Source organism: Mustela putorius, unplaced genomic scaffold, assembly GCF_011764305.1.
Source record: "Mustela putorius furo isolate JIRA1106 unplaced genomic scaffold, ASM1176430v1.1 tig00003834_pilon_pilon_pilon, whole genome shotgun sequence".
Taxonomy (NCBI): Eukaryota; Metazoa; Chordata; class Mammalia; order Carnivora; family Mustelidae; genus Mustela; species Mustela putorius.
The window spans coordinates 89,630,102-89,643,020 of record NW_025421987.1 but is presented as its reverse complement, the minus strand read 5'-3'; the positions used below and the strand labels follow the sequence as shown (position 1 = coordinate 89,643,020).

Genomic DNA, 12,919 nt, shown 5'->3' with positions numbered 1-12,919 from the left:
CTCTAAGGATCCAACCATGCTGACTACTGTTTTGGTTCAGCTCCCATCATGGTAGCCAGGCCCACCAAGTCCTCTAGATTGGAGACGGGGGAAAAAAAATCCCACTTAAAAATAATTTTGGGTGCCAGAAACCATAGAAGAGGAAATGTCTTACCGATTTAGGGTTAAATATTAAACAGATTCTTTAACAACACAATTTAAAAATAAATATAAAAGTCAGGAAGAAAATCAGTAATTACTAGTAACTAGTACAGGTTTATTATGAGTACATAAAAAATTGGTCTCATTTGTCTGTTTGCTTTTGAGAGAGAGATGACTGCACATGCATCAATGAGCAGGGGCTGGGTTGGGAATTGCAGAGGGAAGGAGAAAATCTTAAGCAGGCTCCTTCCCCAGTGCAAAGCCGGACTTGGGGCTCCATCTCATGACCCAGAGGTCATGACCTGAGCCAAAATCAAGAGTCAGATGTTTAACTGACTGAGCCACCTAGGCGCCCTTCATTTGTTTCTTAAGTGAAATTACTAAATCAGAAAAAAAAAGTTATATACAGTATGAGACTGACCCTAAGTTTCCTGTAAACAAATAGTATGATAAAGAAAACCCATATTTCCTCAATAGTAGTGTGGTGGCAAGTGAAGAAAAACTATATTCTAATCTGTATATGAACTGCCAGGCCTGTATTGAATATGATCTTTTCAAAGAAAGGTTAACCAAAGCAAATACCACAAGTAAGAGACAAGTTCAGTAAGGGCTCTCTATAACCCATCACATGAAGAACGGTTGTAGGAACTGGGGCTTTCATGTCAAAAACAAACAGGAAAACCCCCACACAACTACTTTGTTGGGAGAATACCAGTTAACCGCCTTTATTTGAAGTATGACCACCTGGGGTACAAAACTGATTTATTTGGGGTAACTTCAGAGGAAGATGTAGGATCAAATAGACAAATCTCTAGAGAGGAAGGTTTGGGGGCAATGTTCAGAAAAACTTTCTCCTCACTGCAGCTGCTGAGCATAGTATTAGCTGTTGTAGAAAGCCACGGATTCGGGGTGACTGAGTGGCTCAGTGAGTTAAAGCCTCTGCCTTCAGCTCAGGTCATGATCCCAGGGTCTTGGTATCAAGCCCTGCATTGGGGTCTCTGCTCAGCAGGGAGTGTGCTTCCCTTCCTCTCTCTGCCTGCTTGTGATCTCTGTCTGTCAAATAAATAAATAAAATCTTAAAAAAAAAAAAAAAAAAAGCAAGCAAGCAAGCCAGGGATTCTCTGCCTTGCAAATGCTTTTGCAGAAGCTCTGTCTGCAGCTGCTTCTACGTGTTTTGCTTAACAGAATTCCAGCAATAGGTAGGAGGCTAAAGTAGATGACGCTTAAGGTCCCTTCCAGTCTCAGCTTCTAAAGAGTAAGCAGAATGTAAAAGCAAAGAGGAATTTCTGAGATGCATGGTGTGGGCACTGTTGACAGGATGTGAGACACAAGGGGCCTATTTCAGAGAACCTGATCATGACATATTTCTCATTCATAATGTAGCATCCTGATCCTTCCTATCTACCTAAAAACATGAGTTCATTACATCGGATCTACGTTTTTCTCACCTCAATTTAACCCATCAATGGTGATACAGTGATTTAGATGTCATGCCTTTCCCTGGGAATGGAAGATACGTGGAACAAACAGTAGACCAGAAACAGGAAATTGGAAGCTGTAGGATCTAATCCTGATATTGCCAAAAAATCACCATCTGTTTTTTGAGCAACTCCTTGCAAATTCCACGTGGCTTCACCAGGAGGAAGCTTGGGAGATGTTTGCTAAGATCCTTTTAAGACTGAGCACAAATAGCCCATCAGATACAAGATCTAGACTCAGGTGCAACCTCATGACTTTGCCTCTCATTATTCCACATTGGCTGCAGCTCTGAAATGAAATCCAGCTCATGTACTTTTTGTCCCAGGTTTTAAGGCTGAAGCGAGAAGTGAGCAGAAGAGTCTGTGATTCCTCTTTGTGGCTGCGGCAGTCAAGTGGAATAAGAAAAGCATGGATCAAACCTCAGTCACTTCCAAGGCCTCAGAAGGAGTCCTTCCCTAGCCTCCAAGGAACGGGTATCTGCCAGGCAGTCAGGAGGCCTGGCCCCCTAACTGCTTAAGGAGCACGTTGTGGGAGGTGCAGACCAAAGGTGAGTTTACACATCAGCGACTAAAGTTTCCTGCCACTAAGCACAAGAAGTCACTCATGAGCAGCGTCCCTAAACCACAGCTACAGGATGTGGGCATAAGCCCTTGTATAACTGTTGGCCAGGAGCCAATGAGCATTCATCCCTGTGCAAATACTTGGGCTTTTTTTTTTTTTTTTTTTTTTTTTTTTTTTGCTGTTAACCTTTGAAAACCACAGGCATTAGTCTCTCTTTCTTCCCCTTGGCACGAGTCATCTTCTTTTCTCCAACTTGGTCTCTTGTGTGTAAAGAATTTCTGAGGAGCTTTTAAGCCTAAATTTAATACTTTTGCCCTCCCCTCTCTGGCCCCACCAAATGCCAGGCAGAGGTAAAGCCGCCTTACAAAATATCTGCTGGCTCGGCTGGCTTCCGCAGCTTTGTTTGGGCTTTTCGATCAGATAGGAAATCAGAGAGTTCTGTGAGTGACCTTAGCCTTTAAGAAAAGACAGGTAATTTCTGGAAATTCCCCTCAAAAAACGATGACCTATTGTTTTCTTACCTCAGAATCAGCCCGGCAACTATGAGGCCCTGATTTAGATGCTATGCCTTTCCCTGGGAATAGAGATCTATGCAAAGAGCAGTGGGCCAGGAATAGGAAATTGGAAGCTTTAGAGTTTAATCCCAGTACCATCTGCTTTTTGAGCATTTTTTTTCCAGTTTCTATCCCTTTGCTTCATTGTGAAATGAACGCATGGGGTTGGATGATTTTCCTGACTCCTTAGCCCCAGGGTTCTGTGCGTGGCTTTCTTAGTATTGCTTGAGCAAGGGGACAAGGAGAACAGGCCTCGAGGCAAAAGATCCAAAGCATATCAACTGGCTTCTCTTTTCTGCCTTAGAAAATGGCCAAAGGTCAGGCCTCCTAGGAGGCCCTATTGCCCACTTGAAGGTCAGGCTCACCAATTCTTGACAGCTCCCCTTCTTGTAAACATTAGAGAATCCACCAACCTCGCCTCTGTACCCAAGTATCCCACATCCCGGTATCCCAGTGTGAAAACTGAAGCTAAACTCACTCCAGCAAAAGAATTTTTTTTTTTTTTTTAAATTCCTGAAGTCTCGGCGGGTGGATGTTACAGAGTCTTAAACAAAAGAAGAATAATATTCTAACCATCACAACGACCCAAGATCTATCAAGAAACCTTGAACTATCTGTCAAGAAAGATGTTCAAGCAGTTTTTGAAAGGAGATTTATCAAGGACTTCCTGAATGGGATAAAGATCAGATAAAGAAGATGGCCAACCATGACATTATTTTGATGATGTGCCTGATACTTAATGGCTCTTATAAATAACCATATTCCCAAATTAATGATGTCCCTTTCAGAAACTTTATTAGTATAGTTCAGATGACAGTCTGAATGAACAGTCCAGGCATATAGTAGGTCCCCTGATTTGTGGTTTGTATTTCCTGTTGAGCTTATGGACAAGGAACCCAAGTTAGAACACCAAGGATCAAATGGGAGAATGATGGTCAGTAGGTCCATAGTGGGAATAATTCCCAGGGGGAACTAAATATAGTTCCCAAGGATGTTGTCCTACTTTCTGCTTCTAAATCTTATCATTCTACAGGCAGGTACTCAATGTTTTTTGGGGGGGTTGTTTTTTTGTTTGCTTTTGTTTTTTTAATACAATAATTTAACCTCATTTCATTCAGTTCTTACAAGATCTTTATGAAGTGGGCAGAAAAGTTATCACTGTCTCCATTTTACAGATGAGGAAATTAAATCTTAGGAAAGTTGTAATTTTCTAGGGTCTCATTTGACTGATTCAATTCTTTTCAAAGAAAAAATGATTTAATTATCTAATCATTAGTAACAATTATTTGGAGGATCATAGTAAGGTCTCTAGCTTTAAAGTGTAATATCAGTCACCCATTTGTCAATCCTGTTCACAATATCCACTTCATCTAGGCCCTACATCGAGTGACAGCAGGCTCCCTCTTCCAAGGGGCAACCATTCCATCTTCAACATCCCTACCTGTAAGAAGTTCTTTTTTACCTTAACGCACTGTCTAGACTTTCTAGACTCCTGAATCCTTTCATCCTCTAGTCATAGCCTGCTTTTTAGGTCCCACATATCAGTTTATGGGATATCACACTAGACAGTCTTTGTAAAATGTGCAAAGCATTCTCATGTCATCATCCCTGAGTTCAGTCTTCCCCATAGCAAACAGTTTCAGTGTTATTAAATGCTTATCCTATTTGTTAGAGGCTAGACCTCAGGGCTAAGAGACATCTCCCTCCTCTCATCTTTTGCATTGGTGGGACTTCACTGTGCTCTTTAGAAAGTCACTTGGGAACAGTCTGTCCTAAGTTACAAAGGGGACAAATGTGCAGAAAGAAGTCTATTGTCAAGCTGATCCTTAAATGGTAACTCAAAAGAATGTGCTGGACATTTCAGATGCTTCTGCCAACAAATGCCACTATCTTGAGGCAAACAGAGTTTTTCGGGCAACAGTGTTATAATAATTTGCCAATTATGCCTGCTTCAGAACCACTGCCAAAACAATCCAACGACTTTTCATTCCACTACTGTTGACAGGACAGCTAAGGATTTCAACATTTCCTTTTACAGTCTGAATAGAAGTTCCCTGCCTTGGGGACTAGAACAATATTTGCCATCATGGTGGGGGGGGAGGCAGGGACTGTTGAGGGGAAGTGGGTGCTGCGAAGGGGAAAGAGAGAGAAAAAGAGAAATGTTAATGGAAGTAAACAATGACAAAGACTAAATAAAATGAAGGTTATTTAAGGTGTGGGTTTTGAATGTCTGCATCAAATTGATGTTTGTTAATGAATCAGAGGACAAATCTTTGAAATTGAAGAAATAAAATTTTAGAAGAAAAGCCTTTAAAAATAAACTCTTCACAAGCCACCCCCCCCCCCAAAAAAATAGCTGGAATTTTTAACTTGAATACAAACCAAAGTGTCTTAACTTTCAGTCTTGAGACAGACTTGAAAAGCTGATTGTAATAATATTTATGGTGTTCATCATTCAAAGAAACTTTTTAAAATATATTAAAAAAATAAAATTGTAAAATTGAAAAAAGAAAAACTCAAAGAGATGAGAACAGATGAGATAATCTCCTGAGTAGTTCATCAGGGAAAGGAAGAGAGAAAACATGAGAGAAAAGAGCAAAGGAAACAGGATAAGATAGGACAGTATTTTTGAAAACATGCTCTTCAAAACCTTCTGGGACCCATCAACATTCCACAGGGGGCACCTCCAAGACCAATGAAAAGAGGAATCTGAGGCATTCCCATGTCCACTTCAATCTTAGTGGCCTTACTTCTCTCTGCTCTACACATTAAGAGTCTAAAACATATTTCAATAGAAGAAAGTGTCTGCTATTGTAAAATAAAATGAAATAAATGTTTGAACAAAAGACTGCAGAAGAAATGAACCACTAAAAGTTCTTAAGCCAGGAGTGATAGGGTCAAATTGTGCTTTAGAAATCTGGCAACCGAATGCAGGCTGGATTAGAATAGAGTCAGCCTCAGATCAAAGATCCCAAGGAAAAGGCAATGGCAAAATTATCCAGGGAAACAGAATTAGAGACTTGATCTAATAATACACACCCATGAAAATGGAAAGGCAAAAGAGTTCATGAACAAGGTTGAAAGAAGAATGAACTTTAAGTTTGACATCTGGGCATTGGGGTACAATGCTAAGCCATACATAAATTTGGTATTGTTATGGTCTGACCATTTGTGTCACCCCAAAATTCATATGCTGAAATCCTAAAACCCAATGTGATGGCATTAAAAAGTGGCCTCTGGGAGGTGATTCCATCATGAAAGCAGAGCCCTCATGAATAAGATTAATAAAAGAAGCACAAGAGAAACCTCTTGCCCCTTACTATGTGAGGATATGACAAGAAGTCTGTCACCTGGGAAGAGGGCCCTCACCTGCCTATGATGGCAGCCTGTTCTAAATTCCAGCCTCCAAAAAAATACAGTTCTGTTGTTTATAAGCCACCCAGCCTGTGGAATTTTGTAATAACTGTCCAAGCAGACAAAGAAAGATCCTATATGAAATTATTTAGCAAGGAATTTAGGTATATCAAAACATGGCTTTCAGGGAATATGACTAGAACCATAAAAATGCCACAGAGAACTCTAGGATTTTGAAGATGTTGAATGTGAGTGGCTGTTGGAACACTGATATATGTGATTAGCAGAAAGAAATACAAAACTGAATCTTGAAGCAATATCAGGGATATAAATATGGACTTGTAATTCATCCTCATATAGTAATTCATCCTGATAGTGTCAGACCCCAGTGAAAGAGAAGATCGGAATCAAAGGACTCAAGGTCAAGATCCAGAAAATGCCTACATTTAGAGGACAGAAGAATAAGAACCCAGAGTCTACCCTCAGTTTATGATCAGGCATTCTAACATTATTTGATGAGCTTAAGAGAATGTATTTTCTGGTTTTAGGAAATTTGGTTATACTTACACGAGGTCTGAAGTGTACACATATCAGTCTAGTCAAGCTTTTAGATTATCTGAGACACTAAGTATTCAAAGTCACGTTATAGTATTAGGAAGTAATGAATTGTTTCAATCCAAAACTATGGTGGCCTGAAACAGAATCTTCGATAAATATGTATTAGTGGATGGCATACTTATACATCAAAAAACATCTCAAAAACCAATACTCCCGCGGGCAAGGGAATAGCCAAGTTTGTTGCGGTTTCCAATGAATGACATCAGCCCCATGTAGGTTTCAATCAAAATGGGTTCAGTTAGCACCATCAGTCCCTTTCCTCTTTCAGATCCAGTCGAATTCTTGTGGGCATTCTGGATAGCTGGAACAAGCTTAGACGTGAACCCAGACAACTAAAGAGGAAAAGAAGGCACAGTTAGTAAATGTAAAGTAGGTCCAGAGACACTTCCTCCCCAGCCAGTCCTCACCTAAGTGGACAACTCTCTTGAGGCTGCAACTATCCTTATTTATTTAGAAATTGTTTCTCAGATTATCAACATTGCTTCTGTTAGTCTTTTATAAATTCATCAGTCAAAAGGTTATGTACATAATGAAATCATCTGCCTCATCCTGTTTATTTTTCATCCTTCATAATTTGTACAACATTAAGAAGTCAGTTTAATAAATATTTGCTGGTAGTCTATTATGAATCAGATACCTGTTGGGTGTTGCTGAAGATTTAATGACAAGTAACATAGAGTCTCTGTCTCCAAAAAAAGTGATACTACAATAATCTAAGAAATGAAGTTCTTTTTTATTTTTTAAGATTTTATTTATTTATTTGAGAGATAGAGGGGGAGAGCAGGATAGGAGTAGAGGGAGAGGGATAATCAGACTTTGGTGCTAAGCATGCAACCCTAGGTGGGGCTCAATCCTATGACCCCAAGAGCATGACCTGAGCCAAAACCAAGAGTCAGGTGCTCAACAGACAGAGATACCCAGGTGCCCCTAAGAAATGAACTTGTAACGATTACACAAAGTTTGTGAAAATAAAAAGCAAAGAAGCACAGGATGCTAAGGTAACACAAAAGAAGGAGAAATCATATGTAATGAGAAGATCAGAAAATTGTCTCAAAGGCAATTCTTGAGACAATCCTTAAAGGGTTCACAGGGTTTCATTAGGTAAAATGGGGTTAGGAAGAGCCTTGTCAACAGCTGTTGTTTTTTTCCAACCCAGCATCCTTTCCGTCATGGGAGATACTTCTTCCAACAAGAGTACCTCCTTTGTTCTTTGGACAACCACCCTATCCAATTTAGCCCACAGAGTTTAAGTGGCTCTGACTTTAGCATATGGTTCAGACTAGCCAATCAGAGGACTCCATTTTTCTAGTCACAGAGATTGGTTCAGAATGAGCACATGAACAGTATTGTTATAAAACTGATAGAATGCGAGCCTGGAGGTATTCATGGTCATTTTGCCACACATAGTAAGAACCTGACTGAGAAATAAGCCCACAAAAGTGAAAGAACTAAGATGTAGAGTAAGATGAATTCTTGACAAAGTCATTCAAGTTATTAGATCAGTCGACCCTGAACTTTTAAGTTAAGTGAGTAAAAGAAAAATTCCTTTTTTTGTTCAAGCCAAGATAAATTGGATTAAGAGGAGGTAATTCAGGGAGCATTCTAAATAGAGAAACAAGCAAGGAAATGAAGTAGGAAAGCTCATATCTTTGTATTTCCAATAAGCTCTTTTTATTTCCATGATTTCTTTCTTATATAAATGTATTAGGTAAGTCAAAGAAGCTATCATGACTTCCATCTTAGAAAACCAAGGCTCATGTAAGGTAAATGACTTACCCACAGTAACTCCACTTTCTGCATCACAGTGAAAAAGAACATGGGGAATAAAATCTGATTCACAGTGAGATACAAATCTGTCTCCTATGCAACTGGCCACTAATCTAAATTAAGACTCTTATTAGAGTATATTCCTATATCAATTCAAATTATTAAGCATACTATGTAAAGTGATCATTGCTCTTCCCATTTGCCCATGAGGAGACAAATCTTTGCTTTAAGGGACTAACCCAAGATTGATGATTCAATGAAGATAGAGAAGCCTGTAGTCTTTCTCTATAATACAATTTTCCATATAGATATTATCCTGGGTTCTTAATTTTATATTGCCCTTGAGCAAAACACTTCTTCATTCTAGTCTTAGTTTCCTTATCAGTAAGAAAAAAACATTTAAAATTTAGAATGTATCTACTATTGCTAGTTAATCTAACCCATAAGCAAAAAAAAAAAAAAAAAAAAGCCAAGCAAATAAAACTTCTATAATTTTCTGTGTAATATTGTAAATTCATTTCCCCTTTTGAGCCTTAGTTCATTCTTTTGAAAAGCATTGAGATCTATGGATTTTAGATAATATCATAATATCAGAAGTTAAAAAAAATGATTATGATGATAAAGCAACATAGTTTTCTAGACTACCTCAATATCTCTAGGTTTTCCAAATAAACAGATATATTTGTCTCTCTATTTTTCTTTTCTTTTTTTTTAAGATTTATTTATTTGAGAAACCAAGTGCATGTGCAAGTGGAGGAGGAGCAGAGGGAGAGAGAGAGAATATCAAGTAGACTCCCTATTGAGCACGGAGGCTGAGGAGGGACTGAATCCCACAACCCAGAGAATGTGACCTGAGCCAAAATTAAAAGTTGGGCACTTAGGGCACCTGGATGGCTCAGTGGTTAAGTGACTGCCTTCAGCTCAGGTAATGATCCTGGAGACCTGAGATCGAGTCCCACATCGGGCTCCCAGCTCCATGGAGAGTTTGCTTCTCCCTCTAACCTTCTCCTCTCTCATGCTCTCTCTCACTTGCTCTCTTTCAATTAAATAAATAAATAAATCTTAAAAGGAAAAAAAAAATAGAGTTGGACACTTAACCATCTGAGCCACTCAGGTGCCCCTAAGTGCCCAACTCAGTCTCTCTATTTTTCTTTAAAGTAAGAGTTAAAGTAATTGAGTAATACCAAAACATTAATTTAAAAAAATGGACTCACTTCACTGAGACTAAAGAATGTAACTAACAAAGAAGTAGGGTTTTGCTTGTTCTCCATGGTAACAGCAATGACAGATAGAAGGTACTTCTTATTACTATTTGCAGTTCCAACATCCTCTTTGAGATCTTAAAAAGGATCTGAACATTGCTGCTTCTGAAAGATACAAGCTACAATCACACATCTAAAAGGAAGGACATCCTTCCTTTCAGCATATTCCACCAGTGTTTTAGTTGATTGAATAAGAAAAGCAGAAAGAATTAATCTTTCTTCAACTTCCAAAGAGGAAAGTAGAAAAGAAAGAATAAGTTAATAACATGGACATTTAATCACTATGTTTAATAATCATATATTCTCAAGGTCACAATTGATCTTAAGCTTATCAAGTCATCATTCATCTATTGTTATGCCTTGCCACATCCTTACTAAGAAGCCACATCCACTTCTATGGACACATCCAATGATATGGAACTCACTGCTATCTAACCATGTCTACTTCATCACTGTATAGTGGGAAAATGCTTAGCATTAGATACACAAGGCCAGGTATGTTTCCTTGTCCTAGAAGTTACTGATGGTTAGACCTTGCATAAAACCATACAATCTCACTGAGCCTTACTTTATAAATCTGAAAATGGGAAAATAATAATGATGAGGATAATAATACTAAAGGCCAACCTCGACAGATTGCTTATGAATTTAAGTTAATTATTCAAAAATATTTTATAAAGCATAGTATTTATAAGCACAAATATTTTCATTATTTATAGGCAGAGAAGACTTTGACTTCCACAGTCCCATTCCCTTCAATTCCATACGTGGAATGCTAATTTTCTTAATATGAATCATAGACTCCAAAACACAGTTTTTTAACTCTGATATGAGCTTTTAAAAGGTAACAGAGTTTTCTGGATGCCAAAGGATATATTAAATTCTACTCAGAAAACAGGGTTTCAAAAAACATGGCTTGAACATCAAAGTATCTCCCCCAAGTTATTTATCAGTTATAAAGGGAAAAATACAGACTTTGCAGAGGGGAAATCCAGCATACACCATTTTAAACAAGTGATCAAGGTTAACATCACTAGTAATAAGGCATATACACGTTGTGAGCCTATAGTAAAGACAAACAACGTCATCTCTCTAGTATCTGCACCAAAAAAGCAGAACACAATTCAATTACGCAAAAACATCAGGCAAACCCAAATCAAGAGACATTCTACAAAACAACTGACCAGTATTCACCCGAAGTGCTAAGATCATGTAAACAAAGGAGGAGTGAAGGATATGATGAATACTGGGTGTTATACGTTACTAATAAATCATTGAACATTATATCAAAACTACTTTATGTTGGCTAATTCAATTTAAATTTTAAAAAAAGGAAGAATGAAAGACTGTCACAGTTTGGAGGAGAATAAAGGGACAGAACAGCTCAATATAATTTGTTATCTTGATCTAAAGCCTGGGACAAACAGAGGATGTTAGGAAACATAAAACAAACAAACAAACAACAACCAAAAAAAAGTAAAATTTGAGTAAGGCCTCTAATTTTGGCCATTCTTAACTGGTGTAAGGTGATATCTCAATGTGGTTTTAATTTGAATCTCCCTGATGGCTAGTAATGATGAACATTTTTTCATGTGTCTGATAGCCATTTGTATGTCTTCATTGGAGAAGTCTCTCTTCATATCTTCTGCCCATTTTTTAATATGATTGTCTGTTTTGAGGAGTTCATTATAGATCCTGGATATCAACCTTTTGTTTGTACTGTCATTTGCAAATATCTTCTCCCATTCCGTGGGTTGCCTCTTTGTTTTCTTGACTGTTTCCTTTGCTGTGAAGAAGCTTTTGATTTTGATGAAGTCCCAAAAGTTTATTTTGGCTTTTGTTTCCTTTGCCTTTGGAGACACATCTTGAAAGAAGTTGCTGTGGCTGATATAGAAGAGGTTCCTGCCTATGTCCTCCTCTAGGATTCTGATGGATTCCTGTCTCACATTGAGGTCTTTTATCCATTTTGAGTTTATCTTTGTGTGGTGTAAGAGAATGGTCGGGTTTCATTCTTCTACATATAGCTGTCCAGTTTTCCCAGCACCATTTAGTGAAGAGACTGTCTTTTCCACTGTATATTTTTTCCGGTTTTGTCGAAGATTATTTGCCCATAGAGTTGAGGGTCCATATCTGGGCTCTCTACTGTGTTCCACTGGTCTATGTGTCTGTTTTTATGCCAGTACCATGCTGTCTTGGTGATCACAGCTTTGTAGTAAAGCTTGAAATCAGGTAACGTGATGCCCCCAGTTTTATTTTTGTTTTTCAACACTTCCTTAGCGATTTGGGGTCTCTTCTGATTCCATATAAATTTTTGGATTATTTGCTCCAGCTCTTTGAAGAATACCCGTGGAATTTTGATCGGAATGGCATTAAAAGTATAGACTGCTCTAGGCAGTATAGACATTTTAACAATGTTTACTTAATATTATTGTACCACTGTTGAATTCCCAGGTTTTAATTATTATATTATATTATATTATATTATATTATATTATTATGTAAGTTGTTAGAAGAATTTGAATGACAGGTTCATGGAAACTTTACCACCTTTGCAATTTCCTGTAAGTCTAAAATTATTTCAAAATAAAAAGCCTTTAAACTCTTAATTGAAAGAAAATCCTAAATATTAGTTCCTCAAGATTATTGAAGTTTTCACTTGATCAAGGAGAAAAGTTCCAAAGAAAACCAGGTGCAAGATGACACTTTCATTTTGTTTCTCTTATCTCTATATTTTTTAATATAATCCTACACCAAAGTTATGCCAGCATTACTGATTTTTATTAAGACTCTGTTTTCTGACATGAATTACAGTAAGACAATTGGGTTCACTGAAGAATTTTCCATCTGAAAGAAATAATTTATAAACTGTTCCATTTTTTTTTTCCTGAAAAATTTCCATTGGATGAATTCATGTATATACCATTAAATTAAATCAAAAAGTTGATTTTTGGGACGCCTGGGTGGCTCAGTTGGTTAAGCAGCTGCCTTCGGCTCAGGTCATGATCCCAGCGTCCTGGGATCGAGTCCCACATCGGGCTCCTTGCTCAGCAGGGAGCCTGCTTCTCCCTCTGCCTCTGCCTGCCATTCTGTCTGCCTGTGCTCGCTCTCTCCCCCTCTCTTTCTCTGATAAATAAATAAAATCTTAAAAAAAAAAAGTTGATTTTTATCCATTTCAAGATTTGT

General features: G+C 38.0%; 1 protein-coding gene across 1 annotated transcript in view; it reads right to left on the bottom strand.

The window, feature by feature from the left end:
• Positions 1-2,346: 2,346 nt before the first annotated feature.
• The window catches only part of TPRG1 (tumor protein p63 regulated 1), a 154,899-nt gene continuing 144,326 nt past the window's right edge, over positions 2,347-12,919 (bottom strand). Inside the window, exon 6 of the mRNA XM_004745248.3 lies at positions 2,347-7,039. Coding sequence (XP_004745305.1) covers positions 6,845-7,039 — 195 coding nt within the window. The 3' untranslated portion in view covers positions 2,347-6,844. The remainder of the gene's footprint in view (positions 7,040-12,919) is intronic.